At 40.3% G+C, this 23,309-nt stretch overlaps 2 protein-coding genes across 5 annotated transcripts in view; both read right to left on the reverse strand.

The window, feature by feature from the left end:
• Nucleotides 1-1,863, reverse strand: part of ghrhrl (growth hormone releasing hormone receptor, like) — a 20,964-nt gene extending 19,101 nt beyond the window's left edge. Inside the window, exon 1 of the mRNA XM_006800462.2 lies at nucleotides 1,773-1,863. Within this exon, the coding sequence (XP_006800525.2) occupies nucleotides 1,773-1,820 (48 nt within the window). The 5' untranslated portion in view covers nucleotides 1,821-1,863. The remainder of the gene's footprint in view (nucleotides 1-1,772) is intronic.
• A 1,839-nt stretch (nucleotides 1,864-3,702) lies between these two features.
• On the reverse strand, nucleotides 3,703-22,812 carry fyco1a (FYVE and coiled-coil domain autophagy adaptor 1a). Of its 4 annotated transcripts, none has more exons than XM_006800459.2 (18): nucleotides 22,722-22,812; nucleotides 20,956-21,070; nucleotides 20,229-20,335; nucleotides 17,455-17,580; nucleotides 16,226-16,332; nucleotides 15,524-15,667; nucleotides 15,290-15,383; nucleotides 12,735-15,188; nucleotides 12,139-12,231; nucleotides 11,080-11,198; nucleotides 10,831-10,998; nucleotides 10,074-10,226; nucleotides 9,663-9,892; nucleotides 9,123-9,270; nucleotides 6,874-6,960; nucleotides 6,454-6,664; nucleotides 5,696-5,805; nucleotides 3,703-5,548 (listed from the first exon to the last, which is right to left on the reverse strand). In XM_006800459.2, exons 2-18 carry the CDS (start codon nucleotides 21,014-21,016, stop codon nucleotides 5,473-5,475), a joined length of 4,488 nt encoding a protein of 1,495 aa, XP_006800522.2. In that variant the 5' UTR covers nucleotides 21,017-21,070; nucleotides 22,722-22,812; the 3' UTR covers nucleotides 3,703-5,472. The 4 variants fall into 4 exon arrangements, with proteins under 4 accessions (XP_006800522.2, XP_006800523.2, XP_035767793.2 ...); XM_006800460.2 differs by having other exon boundaries at nucleotides 20,956-21,067; nucleotides 22,722-22,793; XM_035911900.2 differs by lacking the exon at nucleotides 22,722-22,812 and adding an exon at nucleotides 22,517-22,673 and having other exon boundaries at nucleotides 20,956-21,067.
• Nucleotides 22,813-23,309: the final 497 nt, after the last annotated feature.

Genomic DNA, 23,309 nt, shown 5'->3' on the forward strand with positions numbered 1-23,309 from the left:
TTATCTTTGGGGTCATCTGAAGGCAATTGTCTATGGTGTGAAGATACGAGATGTGCAGCACCTGAAACTACGGATACTGGATGCCTGTGCTGGCATTTCTCCTGCAGTGTTGCTATCAGTGTGTGAAGAGGGGGAGAAGAGGGTTGCATTGACAATCCAACACAATGGGCAGCACATTGAACACATTTTATAAGTGGTCAGAAACTTGTAAATAACTCATGAAAGAATAAAGTTACGTTAAAGCCAAGCACACCATTGTTTTTCTTGTGACATTACCAATAAGTTTGATGTGTCACATGGCCCTCTTCCTATTGAAAAAACAAAAGTTGTATCCAAGATGGCCGACTTCTAAATGGCCACCGTGGTCACCACCCATCTTGAGGAGTTTGCCCCCTCACATATACTAATGTGCCACAAACAGGACTTTAATATCACCAACCATTCCCATGTTATTACGGTGTATCCATATAAATGGCCCACCCTGTAGTTTGGATAAGCTGAGCAAGTCTAGAATGTGGCATTTTGTGGCAGACCAAAGACAGAGAAAACTAAGAAAACTGGCAAATTCCACCATATCCCAAAGGTTCTCTACTGCATTGAGATCTGGTGACTGTGGAGACCATTTGAGTGTAATGAACTCATTGTCATGTTCAGGAGACCATTCTGAGTTGAGCTTTGCGACACAGTACTTTATCCTGCTGGAAGCAACAAGAACGGGATGGACATGGTCAGCAACAATACTCAGGTAGGCTATGTAGGGGCCCCAAGTGTGCCACACCATTGCATCATCACCATGAGCCTGTACTGTTTGACACAAGGCTGGATGCTCTCCTGTTGTTTATGCCAAATGCTGCCGCAGAAATCGAGAATCGTCAGACCAGCCGATGTTTTTCCAATCTTCCGTTGTCCAATTTTAAAGAGGCTGTCGAATTGTAGCCTCGATTTCCTCTTCTTCAACTGACCATTCTCCTCTGACCTTTGGCATTGACGGGAGTCTTTCACCCAGGGAGCTGCTGCTCACTGGATATTTTCTCATTTTTGGACCATTTTCTGTAAACCCTAGAGACTAATATGTGAGAAAATACCAGCAGATCAGCAGCTTCTGACATACCCAGCCATCAGGCACCAACAACTCTGCTTCCTCAGACACTTAAATTACCTTTGCTCCTCATTCTAAAGCTGGCCTTTAACTTCAGCAGGTCATCTTGACCATGTCTACATGCCTAAATACAATGCATTGCTATGATATTTGCATCAGGCACCTAAAACTGTACCTGACTGTAATCCGTGATGCTCTCTGTAATCTATAGTCTTATAGCAACAGCAGTACATTAACATTGTGACAATATTTCAACTCCTTCAGTGTGCAGCTGAAACGCAGTATATCAGTGTGTACGTTCACGTCAGAAAAATAAATACTTTAAACCTCTGTGAAGAACAATTGTCTGGAAACAGACACAGAAGCTCAAAAAGGCGGATTGATTTTTTACCGATGTGCTTTTCTTTTAAGTAATGCAGTCCAAATCATGCAGTCAGAGAAAATGTTTAAAAACATGACCTGGAGCTGATGCGCTTCAGCTGTGTAATTACACTGGTTTCTTGCTGCTTTGCTTCAGACACATTTATTTAATACTAGAATTATCTTTGGAAATTCGGCGACTAATAAGCTTTTCAGCTCATTATTACTTAATAAAAATAGTTCATTATGACTTTTCTTTAAAAAAAAAAAAAAAAAAAAAGCAACAGCATGCAGTCAAAGTAAAGACACTCACAGCTGGAGCCAAACACAGAGTGAGGAAAATCCCTCGGACATTGTACATGTCGTCCGCTCAGTAGGTTTCTCTCCGCTGAGTCCAAACGGCTTTCCTGAGACACTCTCCAGCAAGAGGACGGGATGCTGCGCTCTTTCCAGGTGTAAATACTTTTATCAAAATGGCAACAATATAAATGTAGGGATTCCGGGATGCATTTTCAAAATAAAAGCCTCGCCCCCTGGGCTTCTCTTATGTAATGCTTGTGGATAAACAACTTTTCACACATCTCTATGAAAACAACAACAACGCCAATAAACGCAGGAATAGGGGAGACTGGCCTGTATCAGGTACGTGTGGCGAATTTGGACCGTATCGTTCTTGTCTTTTATTTTGAAAAACGGCAGCAGTTCCTAGCTTCAGCTGCAAGCTTCACAGCTCAGATGCAGTTCGAGCTGTGCTCCTCTGCCTTCAGGAGCCAGGCTGGGTCGCCAAATACGCAGAAATATGTGCTTTGATAATATCACTTGCGTACTGTAGTTGGACAGCGTGTCTCATATCAAGCTGTCTTAAGGTTTTTTGTTTTGAGAGAGAAAAAAATTAGTACATTGCAATTGTACATTGCTAAAAAATAAAATAAAATAAAATAAAAAAATCAAGGGAAGCTCTAATATTTACAGTATAAACACAAAGTCAGTTAAACTTCAAGGTTATTCTATTTGTTTCACGTTTTCTTGCAAAAAAGAAAAGAAACGAGAAGACAATCTCTCCTCATCCCTCCTGATCTTTTCTCTAGATTTAGCATGAGATAGTACTTGCAGCCCATTTACATTGCACAGGAAATCCAACTTCTCCAGTATAGCACATCCATACGTGCCATTGCAAGGCTTTCTCTGACTACTAGCACAGGAGTTTGCCAGTGGGGCACTTGTACATGTTTCTGGCTAAACTGTCAGACGCAGAGTCTCTGAGGGAGATATGAGGGCCCAAGGTCCTCTACAGGGAGTCTTGAGATGCCATCGTTTCACAAGACTATTTCATGTCTGTCACATATGCTCAGTGTGAACTCGCTGTCATCTGTAATACAGGTCCCAGTAAAGGATGGGAAGTCATACCGCAGAGTCTATTTCTGACAGTTTGGTCAGAAATATGGACATGTGTAGTCTGCTGGAAATAACTTTGCAGTGCTCTGGCGTTGCCCTTCATGTTCCTTCTCTAACAAAGGAGTCGATATTGGTTGTACTGCTTAGCTGATGTCCTTCTACCATCCTGCCCAGCTTTCCTAGTGTAACAGCCTGTCTCCTCACATCTCCTCCACACTCTTGAGGCTCTGCTAGAAGACTCAGCAAAGCTTCTTGTGATGGCAGATATTGAAGGGCCATCCTGTGGGATCTGAAATACCTGTGCAATCTGAATGGGCTGCCTGTACCATTTCACGCAGCCAGTAATTACACTGTGACATTATCAAAAGACAAAAATAGAGAAAAAAACAGTCAAGAGAAATAAGGACTAAAGCTGCATAGGTATCTGCTTCCTAACATCTATTATTGTACGATCTACTGTACAATATAAAGCGCCTTGAGGCGACTGCTGTTGTGATTTGGTGCTGTATAAATAAAATTGAATTGAATTAAAACTGTGATGACTCAGAGTTCCTTTAATTTTTTTGAGCGATGTATTTCATCTTTAACAGAGAAAAACACTCTCTGTGGTTTCTTTGTTATGCAAAGCCATATCAGAATAGAGGATATAGGATTTACAACAGAGGAACTAACTAGCAGCTTTTGAACTCAGTTACTCATCAAACACAGAAAAAAAACTTTGTCTTTAGAGAGAGGTCATCCAACAGAAAGCAAATGTAGCAAATACATGGATGTAATGTTAAGAAACACGTTAAAGAGCTCATCTTGTTCCCTTGAAATACTAAATCAGACACAGATTAGTGCAGAGACATAATTTCTCTCATTTTATTCATGTTTGTAGGCTGTTTGACAGGTCTCTTAGTTACACTCAAGTCTCTGTAGCTTTGGTTACCACACAATTTATTCCCCCAGAGTAATCATTCAAAACCAGCTAGTAGAAAAATCTGTCCCTGTGTGCACTGTTGAAAAAGATAATAAAAACAGATTTTCATTTAATTTGTAACAAATTAAATATATTTTTCACAAAGTGCAGCTTTGTAAAGAAAACACCTTCTTTGCATAGTTTTTGCATCAATTACACCATCAAAGCTGATAAAAAGAGACCTGACTATAGTGGAAACAGGCCTCTACAAAAAGCAGCATACTTGCTTGACCCAGACCGTAGGGCTGTGTTCAAAAGTGACCAAAGTTGCTATTTCTTATTGCCTTGCTCAGAAACAAACAAACAAAAAAACAAAACAAAAAACCCCCAGAAATGAATATCCTACTTCATCACAAGAAAAAATGTATCATCCAGAGCAAAGATGAAAGGATTCCAGAGATTCATAAGGGGAAAAAAGAAAAAAGACAATTACACTGATAAAATAAAAAATATAGTATAATGTGCAGAACACGACTTAGATGCCATTTCACACAGAAAGTTAGTTAAGTATCAGTTAACAGAGTGATATCAATTCATACCAGATGATGTGTTCTTTTGACAACAAAACTAAAAATGTGTCATTTGAACATCAAACATCCCTGACAGTTAGAACTACAAGGCACTTAGAAAGTACAGTAGCCTGTTACTACTCAGCAATATATTTAAAGTTAGAGTCATGTAAAGACTCAGTCTGGATACTGATACAAAGAAGAAACAGCATAAATTTAGTTCAATCTCTTTTCTTTTGTACCTCATAAGACTTACCCGTCCCCATGCTGCAGTTCACTCATAAAAGCAACACAATTAAAATAAAAATTTGCAAGTAAAACAAACGATTTAGGAAGATATACTTCATCTTATTCCATAACCTGGATACACAGAGAGCAAAATGGCAGTCTTCTATTTTTTAAAAATACATTTTCCAAAAACGTAAAATGGGGCACGCATCCCCTAAAGGACAATTGCATTTCTAACTCCTGAGATTTGCACAAAGTGCTTATGGCATGTTGTGGAGCAGTAACTGCTTTTTCCAGGCCCCGTAAACACATTTCTGCTTTGCTTCTTTCTTGCCACAGTGTTCAAAAAAGTGAAGCAATGGTTTGCACCATAAAGATTGCACGAAACATTTAAAAATAACCACAAATTGTATTAAAAAAAAAAAAAAAAGAAAATCATTCTGTCTTCATAGACAACTTTTATAGTAAAGTATTTGTTGCATATTAGTGTTACTTGCGGTGACCTTCGTTCCTTAACATAACAATTTTTGCTAAAAGAGAAGCAAAACTAAAACTACACCTTAGACTACCAAACTTGGCCAAACCCCCCCCAAAAATCCAGCTTAATTAACTAAATATACTTGAACTAAAGCCATGAATATTACTTGTTGCATGTATGTTTTTTAAATACCCTAAAAGTTGCATAGATATTTTTCCTTCTAAAACCTTTCTTGACGATATTGCATAGGCCACAGTTTACCAATAAACATACCTCAAAACACCAACACCGCACTGTTAAAGTGGTAAAGAGCGTTTTTTGGAATAATATACTTGGCTTTGGAAACAAAAGAGGAAGTGGTCAGTGATAAGCCATAATGTCAGTTCTCCTTTAGGTTTGACAGTGGCATCAGGATGACGTCTCCGGGGGCAGAGTGAGAGGTTCATGGGCAGTCGCTGCCGTCGTAGATTATGGACTTCTCCATGGTCAGATGGTAGAAAACCTTCTTGGAGATAAACCTGTTGAAGAATAGTTTTGGTTGAAAAGACATGTAAAAATTTACATAAAAGCCGAACACAAATGCTGGCACACATAATGACATTTCTGCAATTTACACGCTTCTGCAAAAAAAGAGGAACAAACTGTTCTAAACTATCGTGACCTACCGAGAGAAAGAGTTGTCAAAGATAAGGGTGTAGAGACCAGGATGCCGAACTTTCAGCTGTCCTTGAATGGTTTCTTTATGGGAAACGCAGCGAGTGAGAGGAATCAGGACCTGAGAACAGAACAGAAACAGGCCTTTAAAAATAATCTCAGTGCACAGGTGAAAGATTTGCTGCAGGTTTTCATAACAAATATAAATAAAGAATACAACGGTCATCACAATTGAACCGAATCAAATTAAAACAAACAAACAAACATCAGGATATACCGACAACGGAGGGAGTTGATAGAACGCCAGATGAAAGGTCACGACTCATTTAAAACCTCTGACATTTTAAGTAAAGAATGTGCACCTCACCCTGCTGAGCAACAATGGCTTCCTGCAGTGGTTTTCTTCAGTCAATAATGTTTGAAAAATAAAGCAAAAAGACCGTGCTCTCTGTAGGGGCGACCATGAAAGCACACACTGGGTCTGGTGATAACTTCTGCTTTTAAATCGTCACCTGTGAGTGTGGGGTATTTGAGTTTTGCAACAACCGGAAAGCCTTTCATTCAGGTTTGTGATTTCCTTCCATTTAAAATGATGTAATCTGCAACAGTTGCTTTTCTGGACGCTGCCAGTGGCAGACTTACAAGATGTGCACATCAACACATGCTCACAGTGTTTAGGTGTAGACACCGTGCACTCTAAGGGCCCACAAGAGGCTATATAAAAAAAGGTAGACAGAGATTTCCCGAGCTCACAGTACGTTAACTGTACCTTTGACTGTTGCACCGGAGTGTCCGTGGACTCCCGGTAAACCACGCTGAAGGAGATGCTCTTGGGCTCGGAGGAAAACATCCAGCTTACAGTTGGCCCAGAATCAATCACAGCAACAGTAATAACACTGTAGCTACTGGACTTAATGAAGAGCTCCCGGGAACTCTCACCAAACTTAGAGATATCGTCAATGCTGAGAGGGACAGCCACCCTGTAATGATAATGAAGGTTTATGATTAGGGATGAGACCAGAACCAGAACCCATAGATATTTAAAGGATACCTTTTAATAGCAAACTTCTGACTTCAGCTTTTCCAGCCATATAAGATTTATTGCCAAGAAGGATTGTTACAGCAAAGACATAATCAATTTTGTGCTAAGTTTAGGCACGATATATATTTAGACCATATGAAAACTCACGTGACTTCTCCTGATTTGAGAAGGTTGATCTCTGAATCCTGAACAGTGGGAACTTGCTCGTCATCAGGGGTCACTTCTCCTGTGCTTCTACAAAATCCGAAACGAGACGCAGAGAACAATAGTTATGAAAACTGTTGTGCAACACTTCAGTGGCAAAGACCTATTGAACAAAATAACTCGCATCCACACAAAACTCCACAGCATCTACACAGAGTGCAGCTAATTTTAATCTGTATTTTAAATATTGCTCAAACATCATATGCATTTGACGTGGACTCAGATTTGTACCCACGGTTCAGTGCTTTTGCATTTTAATGGATCATTTCTGCACGTTTTACCTCATTTCACCCAAACACAAATGCTTAATGTTAACACTGCCAATTACCGTAATTGTCGGGCTATAAGCCGCTACTTTTTGCACAAGCTTTGAACCCTACGGCTTTTAGTCAGGTGCGGCTTTTCTATGGATTGTCCATGATTTTTGTGATATCGTAAGAGGATTTGTTTTGTTTGTTCCGCTGTTGTACGGCACTACGTTGCCTGGCGGAAGGATCGGGGTTCAAGAGTGGTATGTTGGTCACATGTCCATCCGCCAAGCAACGTAGTGCCGTACGAAGTAGCGCGAAAAACAAACTTCAAAGTAGCGCTACGCGTTCAGCGGGAGGCGTGGATGACGAGCGGCGATAAATTTGCGAAAAGCAAGTTATGCTCAACTCCACCAGTGGATTCTGAAATCTATTTTTCTGGTGTGCTGTAGGTTATTGTTATGTACTACATTTGTTACTCGTTTATGAAGCACAGTACATGTTTCGTACTTGTACATATACCTAAAAAGTTATGCAAATATGTACCCATAACTTGTTTTTCAAAATATTAATAAAAGGGGTGTGTCTCCAAACAGCCATCTCTTTCCTGACAATTCCCTCTGTGCATATTCTCTTACATATGATAAGTCAACATTGAAACACCTGCAGCTTTTAGTCAGGTGCAGCTAATGTATGTACAAAACAGGATTTTCCCCTGATTTTAGCTTGTGCGGCTAATATTCAGGTGCGCTTTGTAGTCCGGGAAATACGGTACATTGATTTTCAGCAACCTCACATCTTTGCTGCATAAACGTTATGATGATGCTGGTTAAGTAACCTGTTTTACACTAATAAAGCACTTTTTTTGTTATAAAAGTTTCTTTATTTTAAGAACTATTAAGAGCAGTACACACACATGTGTTCTCCAGAAAATGAAAGTAATCTGGTGGTACCGCTTCCTTTATTTATTTTCTCTTATCTGTAAACACAACCCAGCAAACACGATCGAAACCCCAACATAACATCCTGGTCACAACCGGTCGCGGTAGGCCTGCAAACACCGAACCACAGACGGAAGCATGTTGTCGCTGTTTCCATGAGTGTTTTTAACAAAGTAATACATTTATTCAGATTATTGCAACGAAGGAATTAAAAGCAACTGTCTTTCTTTGTTCTTTTAGAAACTGACAGCTAATTTGTTTAGTGCAGGATTGTGAACAGATGGCCACACGTCTCTGTGCACAAAAACAAGCATTATCAGAGTCTCCTCTTTAAAAACAAAACAGTTTTAGGTTATTTATGTTTGCATCCATCTGCTGTTTCATTTGTTGCATGTTGGATTTAACTTTTCTATCTGTGATGTCAGCATAATAAATCCAGGGAACATAAACTAGTTGAGCAACAACTCAATTAGCTCAGCAGGATAAGAACTGGGCTTGTTCATCGCCACTGAGGTAAATGTTTGTTCTTTTTATTCTTGCTGTGGACATTGTTTTATTTTGTTTTATTCTAATCAACTGAGATTACTAGAAAATAATTATTGAATGCCTCGTTCTCATGAGCCTCTCAAAGTGATGTCAGTGGGGTTTTTAAACCAGGACTGGACGTTGACAAAAACGCCATCCCATGGTTATTCAACACTGAAATGCTTGCTTTGAAGAGTTTTGTATCAACTCGACATTAACAAGCCGGCTGGTGCCACGTTTATAGTCTTTTCTAAGAGCAAAGCGAGACACTCACAACATGTGTTTTAAACAGATAACGATGATGTTACTGGTGCTCAGCACTGTGGTATCTTGTGTTTTTACTGACTGATCTCTCCAGCTGAGTTTCACCTGAGGACCCTGATCAGTTAATGACAGAGTGACACGCTGACTCTGAAAACAACACGCAGAGCAATGACTCATCCGCTCCGCTTTGTCTGCCCATAGACGCTGCACTCACAAATCCAGCGCTCCTGGATGCCTGCGGTCTTGTTCTCCCTCCAGGGACCCCGCAGTGGTCTGAGAGGTGGTATCGCTGTCGTACACGCCATTCACCTCCTCTTCTGTGATGATGTCAAAAGCTTCAGATGTGTTACTAGGATCTGACACTGAGAACGAGCAGGTAAATATAGCAGATTAAATGACTGAAATGCAACAAAGAACAATGTGCAGTTTGGAGTAAATAAAAAAATCATGCAAGTATTAAAAAGGAAAAATGTAACAGGACTGAATTGAGACGAATGACGCAGTTTGGTTTTTTTTCCTGAATTTGAGCCAAACTGTGTTTTTCTCTGAAAGAAAATGTCATCGTCTTCCCCATTTGTCTATAGCGCAGGAATTCACAGTAAAGGTTTCTGTCCTCCTTCCTCAACTAAACTTTCACTTCTGCTTACATGTTTACACAAAAAAGAAGAGTGAGGGTCAGATACGTACACCAATAATCTATCGGTGCATGTGGACATTTGTGAAATTAGTGAGTAAACATGCTTCTTCTTCTCACCTGTGACCCTGGGAGTTGGTATGTATGGAGCTGGTTCGGGAGGTGGCTGAGGTCCAGCTCCAGGTGGAGGAGGCTGCACATCCGAGGGGCTTAACTCTGCTGCCGTGAACCTCTCCACCACTGCGCTATGTTGGGTGTAGCAGTGCCTGCAGCAGCGCTCCTTTTTCCCACTTTGCTTGGTCACAACATAGTTGTCGCTGCAGTAGTAGCAGAAGATGCGGCCACAGAGCCTACAACATTACAAATAAATAACTAAACATACATGCATATAAATATTTTACCCATAATCCACGTTTTTATCGTCACTCGAGTGTGAAAGTGGATTTGATTCTACGTTACATGAAGTGTGAAAATCAAATCAGGGTATGCACAAACATGAAAAGGAGAGTAGGCCTTGGTGCAGAACCAAACCTGCAATGATGTCTGCGCAGCCACCAGGTGAACTGGCCTTTGCAATCGAGACATTTGGTGGCCTCCTGATCCACCAGCCACCAACGCTCCTCTGCTCGCAGTTTCTGCTCAAATTCCAGAGCATCAGACTTCTGCCACAGAGCATCTTTGTCCCTGATTTAAGCACAAAAATGACAGATTTCAGTCTTGTCTTCAGTCTAGCCTTTACATTTCTTTGCGTGGGATGGATTTGGCTCAATTGCAACTCAATATTCAAAGCAGTTGAAGTATCGTGAACAATTACTCGCGGAACAAAATTTGTCATTTAGTTGGACTTCGCTGCTTTTATGCAAAAGAATGCAAACAAACTGAAACATGGAATATCTCTCCATTTCTGAAACGATGCAACTAAGACAAATAATGAAGACGTGAGTAATAAAAGAGCACAAATGGAAGAAATAACGTGGGCACATCCCACTGGAGTTGAATGAATCACTGTTTTTGTGTTTCATTCTATGCAGAGTATGAAAGCATTTGAGGTTTCTGAATACAGTGAATAATGGTACACAAAAAGCTGTTGTTTATGTCAGTAGAGTCTCTCACCAACATTTTCTGCTCTTGTCTCCATCTTTCTGTCAAATCCAATCTCAGTCATTTAGCTTTTAGAGAAGCCCTTCACCCTGCTCCTCACACCTAATGACACCTTTCCTCACTAAAAGTTTCTCTCCTTGTTGCAACTGACAGTCTTGCAAAGAACCACAAGAGACAATGGTCATACTTTAAGAGTTCGATGAGCCGCTCTTCGAGGTTCGTCTTGGTTCTGTTGAGGTCATCGATCTCTGCAGTCATCTTCAGATGACTGCTTTGTTTGTCAGCTTCCGCCGTCTTCAATTTCTCCTTTAATTCCTCGCAGGTCTTTTGTGCAGCCAGGAGTGCTTCTTCAGCCCTTTAGACACAAGAAAATTAGTTGAGATCCCTTTTCCCATTAAAAGTTGGAATTCACAAGTATTACTGATTATGAATGTACCTGGTTGCTGCGTCTTTGAGTTGCTCGATCTCGCTTTCATTTTCACGAGTGGTTGCTTCTGTCTTGGTGATGTGAGCATCTTTCTCTCTCGATAGGTGCAAGTATTCCTCATTCTCAGCCTTCGTAAAACAAATGCATGCAGTGTATCTATTAGCAATTTTTGTGTTATTTATAGAAGGTTTTTCCATATAAAAAAAACAACCCTATTTATAATTTTTTGTTTTTCAAAGCCCTCTTGCTCTATAGAAGGGTATAGAAAAAATAAATGGGAGCAACAACAGAAACCTGTGTTAAACCAATATTTGATGATATGAGGCCACAACTGCATTAAAACACCTAACCTCATGCACAAACATATGACCTCAAGCACACTTAGGTAAATGGTAAATGGTCTGTATTTGTATAGCGCTTTACTTGGTCCTAAGGACCCCAAAGCGCTTTACACTATACGCAATCATCCACCCATTCACACACACATTCACACACTGGTGATGGCAAGCTACATTGTAGCTACATTGTAGCCACAGCCACCCTGGGGCGCACTGACAGAGGCGAGGCTGCCGGACACTGGTGCCAACCTCTGACCACCACCAGTAGGCAACGGGTGAAGTGTCTTGCCCAAGGACACAACGACCGAGACTGTCAGAGCCAGGGCTCGAACCGGCAACCTTCCGATTACAAGGCGAACTCCCAACTCTTGAGCCACAATCGCCCCATTTAGCCATTTATCTGATGAGGATCACAGAGCTTGTGTATCTATAAAAATTGCTCTTACAATTAACATGTCATTACCTGTGAAAAGAATAAAAGTAAAAGAGACTTAAAAGAAATCTGCTGAGGAACAAAACAAATAATAGAATTTGTCATATTTTATGTAATGTTTAGCTTCCTTTGCTCCAATCATTATGCAAATAATCAAAATGTTGATTTCTGCTCCAGGCTATATATTAAATATTAGAATTCTTGGTGATCTAACTAGTATTTTTCCAACATGACTTTGTATCTACTTGTGTTGTTGCCATAAATGGCTGGATTAGACTGCATTTGAAAAATACAAACCTCCAGTTCAGAAACTTTAGCCTGCAAGCTGGACTTGTTCCTCTGCTCCTCCTGCAGCTCGGCCGTCACCTTGTCCAACTGTTCGTTCAAACTCTGAAATGTGAGCGTAAGAGAAGGGTTTCACAGCCACGCTTGTGTCTTTGAACTAAACGATAATGAGCTAACAGATTATAATAACAATGTCAACATGCTGTTACTGATCGTCATTTTATTCTAGGGTGTTACCTAAAAGGTTTAATGTGCTCATTAGTGCTAAACACAAAGTACAGCTGGAGCTGAATGTTTTTGATCATAAATCAAAAGCTCTGAGACCAACTGAAATATCTAGTCATGGCTCTAGATGCAAAAGCCAGAGGACACCAGAAGGAAACATGTACACCAAATATTCTGAAGTTGTTTCATCTGAATTAAAAATGACAACAGGTGCTGCTGAAGAGAAAGTCCGGGGTTCAATCCACTGGTGCACGTGAACGGTTTTCTGAGATATTCTGGTGAAAGCAATGAACTGACTGAGATGTCTATCCCCGAGTTCAGTTATTAAAATGAATTAATGCTGGTTTGAGACAAGTCATGATTAACAAGTTTATTCCTCTCACCTTTATCTGCACTTGATAGTTCATGCTCTCTGAGCTCGTCTGGAACTTGATGGCCTCCATCTCCTCTCTGTTTGAGTCCTTAATGGTTTGCACTTGGTTTTTAGTCTTTCCCAGTTCTTCTTGGAGCTCCACGATAGTCTGCGGAAGGGCCTCTTTCTGTGTAAGCTCCTTTCTTAAACTGTTATTCTCCAGTTGTAGTTCTTCCATACACTTCTCTAGTCGCTCAACCCCTTTCTCCAGCTCTACAATCTTCCCAGAATCGCCTTCCCAGTGCCCTCTGACCTCCTCTTTTTCTGCACTGAGTTTGCAGATGGTCATCCCCAGCTCTGCCATCTCGGTGTTTGCCCTGTGCAAACCCTCGCGGATCTCGTTGTTCTCTAAAGCTAGCTTACTATTGTCTGCCTTCAGGGTAGACAACTCTTCTCGCATGGCAGCTGCAGCTATGGCTAGCTCGGCATGAGCAGCGACTTCGTGGTCGTGCTTTTCAATGAGCGCCTCTTCCTTCTTTTTGCACTCCACGAGCTCTGCAACATGCTTCTGATTCAGCGCCTCTGTCTGGGATTTAAGTTGCTCAGTCAGGGTCCTGAGCTCATTTCTTTGGGCTTCTGTCACATCCAGCTGTGCTTTTAATTTTAAGTTTTCTTCCTCAGATCTCTGCACCTGCACCCTAAGGTCCAGGACTTCTGCCTGGAGTCTGGACACTTCTTTTATCCTGACTTCCAACTGGACTTCAACCACAGCTAGCTTTCCGATTATTTCCTGATTTTCCTTGGCTTCGACAGCACTCCTCTCCAACTGCGCCATCTCCATCACCTGTTTCTCAGAGGTCACACTTTTAAGCATTTCACTCTGTTTAGCACAGGTGGCTTCAGCATCAGCTTTGGCAATCTCAAGTTCCTTCTCCTTGGTCTCCAAATCTTTTAGCCTGGACTGCAACTTAACAAGGTCAGTCTCTTTACTCTCGAGCTGGGCCTCTTTGACTTGGAGCTGTTCCTGAACACTGGCTTCATTATTGCGTGAAGCTTCTAAGTTTTTTTCCAATTCTCCAATTTGTCCATGAGCATTCTTCAAGTCTGCCTGGATGAGGCTAAGAGCTGCTTTCCCAGTGTTCTGCTCCTCCCTCAGACTCTGATTCTCCTCCTCCAGACGCTTCAATGTGGTCTCTGAGAGCTTTGCAGCCATGGTGGCTCGCTGCAGACTTTCATCCAGCTTACAGTTCTCTTCACGCAGTCGCTTTTCTTTTTCATCTACTGTCACCTTGGTGTCATCCAGCTGGCTTCTAACTTGTTTCTCAGAAGCTCTTAAAGCTGCTAATTCAGCCTCAAGCACCGATCTGTTTTCTGCCATCTCCTTTTCTAGTTCAGAGTACTCTGCCTTGCCGTTTTCTATCTTCGTAGCTTGTTCTTTGACATTCCCCTCCAGCTCAGCAATCCTAGTATTCAGTTTGTCTCTCTCTGTGATCAGACCCTGGTTCTTGCTTTGCAGCTGTTGTAGTGTCTCGAGGCTGGAGGCTTGCTCCACCTCTTTTCTTTTAAGCTGTTCTATAAGGGAAGCAACTTCTGCTTCTAAAGACTCTTTCAAGTCACCAATATTTTTCTGCATCTCATCTTTATCTTCTTGTGCTCTCTTCTTCACCTCTACTACCTCTTTCTCTTTCTCCTCTAGAGCTCGTTGGAGGTCTTGCAGTTGCCTCTGTAGGTTGCTAGCCTCCTTCTCTTTCACTACCAAGCCCCCCTGCAACTTGTCAACTGTAAAGCACTGCTCCTCCACTTTTTCCTCCAACTTGACTTTCTCCTCAGACACAGACGAAAGTAATGCTCCGAGTTTTGTTTCAGCATCCTTTGCAGATGTCTCTTTGACTCTAAGCTCTTCCTCTAGCCTTTCTGTTTGCCTCCTCTTCTTCTCAACCTCAGCTACTGCTTCTAACTTCCCTTTCTCTGCTTCTTTCAACCTGTCCAGCAACTCATGTATCTTTTGTGCAGAATCAAAGGACTGGGCCGTCTGCTGGCCCTTCTCATTCAGAAACCCGTCCAACTTGGCCATGAGCTCTATGTTCTTCCCCTCAGCAACAGCCAGCTTTTCCTGAAGCAACAGCTGCTCAGCCTGCTTGGCTTGTTCCCCAGTTCTGAGTGCTTCTACCTCTCGGGATAAAGCCGTCTCTCTCTGCTGCAGAGCATAAAAGTTTTCTTGCACGCCTTTTTGTTGCTCATTAAGTGTAAGCGATGCATCCAGCTGTCTCTGCAGTTCTACAACAACTCCTCTCAGCTCTTCACTCTCCTCGCCAAGCTGCTGCATCTTATCTTGGAGTTCTCGGTGCTTTAATTCTGAACGGTCAAGCTCAAGTCGAAGTTCTTCAACTTCACCGACATCTTCTCTGCAGGCAGGCAGCGACTCATTCAGGTCATTCAGCAGACCCTGACCATAGTCAGGGCTGGAAAGGAACTCAGATGCTTGCTTTATGGTTTCAAGGGAAACAAAGAAGAAGAAAAGGAATAATGAAAATCTTGCAATCATTTGAAAGTTAAATGATGTTATTAGAGACAGACATCAGTTACCTGGGAGTAAGAGCTGGCCAGACTGTTAATACTGGAACTGCGACTGGGTGGTTTCCACATATGGCCAGGTGAGTTTGCACTTCCCAGTGTCCTCCTGTTAATTATAAAACAATTCAGATATTGATAAATACTGATTAATGCCAGACAACCTGACTAAGTGTGTTCAAAGGCAGAGATATATCACCTTTTAATGTTTTTTTAATTTTACATTATTTTCATTAGTTATTTTGTTACCTTGCAAAAGTCGGCCAGGAGGCATCAAGGTCATAACCTCTTGATGCTACGTCAAACTGGACTTCATTGAGCTCGTACAGGTGACTGATGATGTCCACACTAAGGTGAGGCTTCAAGAAGGGACTTCTTGCATAGTACCAGTCACTGTGGAGACAGAGGTGAGAACGACATCGTGACAACACACAGCAAAACCACAAAAAACAAATTTGAACTTTAATAATATACTTTTAAAACACTAAAGAAAGGAAATGTCACCTAGAAAATTACACACACACACGTTAAGCTTCTTAGGCTGTAGTAAATAGTCTGTAGCATCAAAAATCAACCATATTTCTCTTTAAAATTAAGATTGAGAATTTTGCATTTTTCTATTCATTAAAATAAGTCTACCGCACTAAACACACTCATTTCACTCAAGTAAGTGACTGAACTGAAAGCGTCTTACTTCATAATAACTAGACTGTTATACATACTCTACTATTATTTCGTAGGAGAGCTACTTCTAGGACGTTCATTAAGAGAACAGAAAAATCAACATCTGATTCAGTTTCCATGATTGTCAGCCATAAACAGCTGGCTCACTTCTGCCAGTGTTTCATGGGCTCTATTCAATTTAACAATCTTGTCGATTTAAATCAAATATGTGTGTTCTTTTATTTTTTTAATGTCAGCATAGAAATAATCGGGCTGTGACAGGCTTACCTGGTGACTCTCTGGTTCATTAGGCACTGCTGCAGCGTGTCAGCCAGTCGCTGATGTACGAGGGAGTAGCGAATAAATGCTCTTCCTTTCCCCAGAGATGTTTTTAGCTATTAAAGCAAATCAGAGATTATTACACATGGTCCTTAAAAAAACATGTACTGACATTGCCGGGAGTCAAAGACTACAAAGGAAAATATCTTTCTGTTTAGCCTTTACAAAAACAAAATGAACAACTCTAGTCTCTAAATAACCGTACAAAATCTAACTGAAAGACAGGCACAAATAATATAAAACTGACAACAAGAAACACATTAAAAAGCAAACAAAAAAAATCACAATATGTTGTTAATTAAAGCCACTTAAACTACTAAAATGTGTCCTGAGTTTTATATATTTATATATATACAGAGTACACACAGCAAAAAGACTGATCGCCGTTAAATGCAGAACTGACCCCCACAGGAAATCCTTCTTACCTGTTGCAATAAGACTGTACAACTCTTTCTCACTCTGTAGACGACTTTTTTAGGAGTGATATTAATGTAATTTATGTCTTTTTACTCAGATTGTGCATTATTATTATTATCATTATTCATCTGTATGTTATTGAATGTTTTTCTCATTCCCCCATCATATGCTGGTACTCTATTTTTATTCATTGCACTGACATTATGTCACTTGCATTCACTTAGGGACTAGAAAAGCGCTATACAAATGCAGGCCATTTACCATTTATTTTATTTTATTCTATTCTTGTATAATCATTTTTTTCCTCTCTTGCCGCAGTGAACATGTTTATGACAAAACAATTTCCCTCGGGATAAACACAGTTTTTAGATTCTTCAGATTCTAAGTAGCAAGGCACAAATAGAAGTATGTAACTAGCATGAATGTTTAAAGGGCCTGTCTGATATTGTCACCATGCAAGCAGAACTATGTTACTCTGTTTCCACACATCTCATTACTGTTTCTCACACCTGGCACAAAATTGTAAATAGTCAGCTTCAGATGGTTGAGATTAATGTGTCGCCTGAGGACACATGACGCCCACTCATTTTCATGACTATTACCTGCTCTATTCTCACTCGGGTGCACTGTAAGGGTTATAGGGGTTTAAGGTCTGAACCGACAGTGCTGGACACCTCAATCTGGTGATGTCTAGGAAAGTTCAGAGCTGCAGGGCATTTGTGGAAAGTGGCTTTAGTGGTGTCATTATTAACAAATCTCACCTCAGTGATGGATTTGACAAAGCGGATACCGTCATTGGCTCCTTTGATCTTAGCCAGGCATTCACTGAAGTAATCCCAGTAGTCTTTCTTTGTGCCAAGAAATGTGGTCTTCTCCTTCTGGTCAAACTGAAAGAAAGTATCAGAAACTGTAAGAAAGAGACATGGCACCCAAACTATCCTGAATTGAAGTCTATATGAGATTTCCACAGCAGCAAAAACGGTGAAAGAAGTATAAAGTTAGGTCCGCAGGCTGTAAGACATCTTTTGCGGTTTTGACTGTAAATCCCTGGAATTTTAAATCAAACAATCAAGATGTGATTAAAGTGCAGACTTTCAGCTTTAATTTAAAAGCATTTTATTAACTATTAACAAATTAAAGCCACTTTTATGTATTGTGTGTATAGTTTCCAAGGCTCAAAAGTAATTGAGCGCCTGACTGATAAATAGTTTTACAGCCAGATGAAGCCTGTATTAATTGTTCAACTTTGAAGTCCAAACAGTTGCCAATACATGCGAATGCATTTACCAGCTCAGTAACACCAAAAGGCCTGAACGGCCACAGAAGACAACTAAAGCGGATGATGAATGAATTACAAATAAGATAAACACCTTCATAACATCTAAGTAAGTCAAGAGCAATCTCGAACAGGTAGGTGTATCCCTGTCAAAGTCTGCAATCAGAAGATGCCTTTATAAATGTTAATACAGACCGTTCACAACAAGGAGCAAACCACTAGTTGCACTCAAGAACCGAACAGCTAGATTGGACTTTAACAGACAACATCTGAAACGGTCTGTCCAGTTCTAGGGAACAGGAAAAAGTCTTTGGTCAGAGGAAACATTTAACTTATACCAGAAGGATGGCAAGATGGAGAATGGAGAAAGAAATGAATAGCTCACCATCCAGAGCATACAACATCACATGTCAAACATGGAGGAGGCAGAGTTATGGGTTTGTATGGTTGCCAGTGGAACCAGGACACTGATGTTTGTGGATGTGATGGCTGACAGAAGTAGCAGAATGAAGGAAAGTGTACAAGGCTATGCTTTATGCTCAGATTCAGCCAAATGCTCCAAACCTGATCAGAGCTTCACAGTACGAATGGATAATAACCAAAAGGACACTGAAAAAGAAACCCAAGGGTTTCCTCAAGGTCGGGAAATACTCTTCAAAGGTCAAGTCATGATCTCAACCCAATAGAGCAGGGGTGGGGGAACCCAAGAGCCGGTGTTCTGCAGGTTTTAGATGTGTTCTTGATCCAACACAGCTAATTTAAATGGCTAAATGACCTCCTCAGCATGTCATGAAGTCCTCCAGAGGCCTGGCAATGAACTAATCATTTGATTCAGGTGTGCTGACCCAGGGTAGGGCTGTGCGATATGACCAAAATCTCATATAAGAATTCTATCGTCCTGATAACGATATAAATCATAAAAATGTAACATTTTCTGTAAATTCTGTGAATCTCGGGCAGCTCGACTTACGGAAGTGTTTCCAGCTGCACGTCGTGTACCTGGAGTCGAGTGTTTTAACGATGCATAAAACGATTCATTTTTAGACATAAGTTGTAACGGCCGCCGTTTTCTTTGTGAGTATTTATTACACGGCGTGCTGCGGGGAAAAGCCTGTTCTAACGTTTGAGTCTAAGGTTTATTTTTTAGCACCTGGCGGCTCTTTTTTTAATTCTCATCCGTAAATAATCTGCTCTTTTACGTGATTCAGTTTATTTTGAAAAGTCTCAACAGGATCTTGAGCTTTATTGTGAAAGGTATCTGTGGAACTTAAACAAGCGGACACGCGATGCTGTTACCATCGTTGTTGCTAACCACAACGCATAAAAACAGGCGCTTGTCCGTCTGTAGTGTGGTTATATTAAATATAAGAGAAAGAGAGAACTTTAAGAAATGAATAATAACTACAGCGACCATCAAAACGATGAAAAAATATTGCCGTAAACAGTTTATTTCATGACACCACGAAACAAACGATAGCGTAAAATGAAACGATAGACGTTTTTATATCGTCATCCAATATATATCGTTATATCGAACAGCCCTAACCCAGGGTGATATCTAAAACCTGCAGGACACTGGCCTTTGAGGCCTGGAGTTCCCAACCCCTGAAATAGAGCATGCAATATCCAACTGAAGACAAAACTGAAGGCAGAGAAATCCACAAATGTCAACAACTGTAGGATAGCTGCAATAAAAGCTTAGAAGAGCTTCTGAAGGGAGGAAACAGCTTTTAGTGATGTCCATGAGTTCTAGACTTTAGGCAGGGAAAGCATTTGATCAGAATACAAACAATCCTTATATTTAAAATTATGTTAGTCTGTCCAGTTAATTTTAAGCTTCTGAAAATGTGGTCTATGACGTATGATAAACAGTTAATGCAAATCTTCTGTTAAATCCCATAAATTAAAGGTGAAAGGTTGCACTTCAAGAAATACAGAGATGGAAAATTACAAAAAGTTGTCACTGTCAAAAAACCCTTTGGACCTAAACTTCCTGTTCCTGTTTTTTTAATTTTATATCAAGGCAGCAGAATTTTTTTGTGTTTTTGACTCTTGATTCAATTTAGTGCCTGGAGAAGTCAAATGGGAAGGTAAGTATTTACAGACACTAGTTAAAGACAAATAAGATCATTGAGTAATGTGTCATGTAAAATGCTGTGTTTCTCCAGTTAATTAGCTTCCTGTCCATTTTTTAAATTTTCTTATTATGTTTCATGTAAGAAACTACGTGTTGTTCCTTAGCTAGCTGTGTAACCTCACCTGCAGCAGGTACTCCAGTTTGTTGGCAAATTTCTGGAGATTGGTGCTGTCATCTGTGATTGGCTCCCCAGTTTCTCTGTATTCCTTTGCAAGCTCTGCAACAGACTCTGAAATAGACATGAAAATAATTCCAAACCGATCACTGGCAAAGCAGGTAGATTATGTTGGAAAACTGGGAACTGTTCATACATTTTATATAAAGTAAACTTAAAAACAGAAAGAAGCAGCATGTCTTCATTCAGCTAATTTATTAAGACAGGAAACTGAGTGAATACAAAGTGTACATTTTGGTAACACACAAACTCAAATAGTCCTGGTACCTATGACTCTAACCACTTCTACTGTCACGCTCTTCCAGTAAAGCTGATATTTACATAAAAACTTGCCTCTTATCCATCGTAAAAACTGGAAAGACACCCGTGATGGATGCACTCTGAGCACGCATTCTCTGTCTCGCTGCATGCTGACAGAGGCTGCCACCACACCCTTACGACACAAACATGAGGTCAGATGCCTGTGCTTCCAAATGGTTTGTTGACAAGGGCGAGTCAGTCAGTCTCCCTCTGCTAAACTGTACTCAGACTTGACTCTAAGGCAAACATCCTGAAATCACAGCTTGCTAACTCTCTTTCTCTTCTTCTCAGTCAGGCCATGTCAGTTAACAACTGACGTCTGCCAGTGTAGTTGCACACACACACATTCAAACACACACACAAAGCTGACAAACCATGCAAATCTCGGATAATCCTCTGGAGCTGGTTCTCCTCGACCCTAGTCCCCGCAGCCATGGCCCCACCTCTCGCTCCCTGGCAACCAGGGGTCACAGGGTCGTATAAAGTCTGCTGAATCAGAAAATCAGAACCAGTTAGGAACAAAAGGAGGATCACGGCTCCCTCTTTATTCTCTTATGGCCACATATGATCCACACAAACGTGTGTGAGGATGAGAACACTTCTCGGCATCTTTGCGGCAAATGCAGTTTAGACCAGAAATTCAGTCTAACAGAGATACAATAGTTTGTGACAGAGCACGCTGTTTACTGTGGATATCAGATTTCAACAAAAGGCTAAACATAAATACACCCTCATAGGTCTCTACTACAAACCAAGTTTAATGCGCTGACGGTATCTTTCTGTTATCTGGATTCACTTCTCCTAACATTAGCAATCAGGATAAGCAGGTTATTAATTCACTAAGTTAGCTCATCTAATCAGTTACAACTGTTGATAAGTGTACTGGCAACAGAGCTGCGGATTATTAAAAGTAAGATGAAACTGTACTATGAGAAAATACATTGCAGTTAACACACAGCACAAACTGAAAGAATAAATGAAAAGAGGTGCTATATTAATAACATTTAACCTAGTTGAAGTCAGGAAAGATTGTTGACTGTGTAAGTTAACAGTCTTATCAAAATCAGGTTTCTGTCATTACAGACAGGAGAATCTGATGGATTATAACTGAGTATTTTATTAAATTAACTTTTAAAGTACAGTTTTAGTTCTTATTCTTTAACCTACAGCCTCGGTGGCGTTTAACAGTCTGAGAGTAAAAACATAAACATTAAAAAAATTCAAGCATATGTTCATCTGCAAATTTGGTCAGCAAGTTCAACAGCTGCTCTGTTTTAGGATCATACATTAACGCTTACAGAAAAATAAAATTGTTTTTTTCAAATTGTTTGAAGCCATCAGATTAAAAAAATCTAACACAAAAACTTTATAAGCTATTAAAAAACTTCAGAGCCTCTTACGATCTGAGGTCAGAGGTCAGAGGAACCGTCCAGCAGTAGTGAAGTTACCCGAATAAAAAAATCCTATTTTATAGTGCAGGCCTCAGATAATTGAAACAAACATTTGAAGGATCAACTGTAAAGGCAAGATTGTTGCTCACACACAGAGTAAACCTCGTTGGGCTGGAAAACGACGCATATCGGCTTACAGTATTTATTAAAACTGTTGAGCTGTACATAAATACATGAAAACCACAACCAAAGGAAGTTAATACATAACGTGATAATCCTGTCAGGGGTATTAGTTACAGCAGACATTTCGTAATTGGTTTATAATTAGTATCGTATGTGTCTAAAACGTGGGAATGTAAGATAACACCCATTATGATAGCACGACGAGCATTTGTGGTGTCGTCAACGTCCGTTTTGGTTTAACGTTACATTTGTATGCTACCTGACCAGGTAATGTGAGTCTGTTGGTAACAACGTTCAAAACGCTGGTTACAGCTGTAACTAACTCTTCACTATCGCTTCTCTAACCCCCTTACAACCATACCTTAGGACACACAGCTGGTATATGAAACTCTTAATCACGTTCCTTTGTGTTTTTGTCACGGTGACGTTACTTTCGCTTCGACACATTTAACGGGTATTTTAAAAATAACCCTGACATCAGCGGGAAAAGCTAACTTAAATAATCTTGACATGTTTCTACATAGCTGCTTAATAAAAATAACAAAAGAACAACAACTTTAACATACTTTTAGTGGTTCAACTCAACCCATAACAACCAACACAGAGCGTTTAATGCGTCCACACAAACTTGTTAGGAGTGTCCTGATTGACAGGACGTCACCCCATTGAGAAAGCGACATTCGATCAACCCACCAATCACTGCGGGGCTTGTAGGCGGGCTCTAGATAAGCGCTGGATAGTTTGTTTGAACTAGCAAACAGTGTGGTCATGTGACCTAGTGTCCCTAGTTCCACGAGTGTCCCACTTTACTTGTCCTTGTCAGCAGAGCAGCTTTGTGATTAGAAAAGGTTTGGTAGATTATTATACTCTACAAATCTGCCCAAAAAAATCTTTGCAATCAGCACAGCAACATTTCTCAATCAATGTTTGATTTTTATTTATTTTTTAAATATGTACCATTGGTTTTTATTTTATATTTATATATTTATTACTTCTTTTTAAACCTTGTACTGAGTTTTTTTCCATATGTTTTAACCTGAGCTTGTGCATCGTAATTTCATCCTGCATTGCGTCCTTGAGGTTGTGCTGAATGACAATGAAATGACTCTTGAATCTAATAGCATAAATCAATATGAATGTCCTTCAGAAAGCTT

The sequence above is a fragment of the Neolamprologus brichardi genome, chromosome 23, assembly GCF_056152115.1.
Source record: "Neolamprologus brichardi isolate AB-2024 chromosome 23, ASM5615211v1, whole genome shotgun sequence".
Lineage (NCBI taxonomy): Eukaryota > Metazoa > Chordata > Actinopteri > Cichliformes > Cichlidae > Neolamprologus > Neolamprologus brichardi.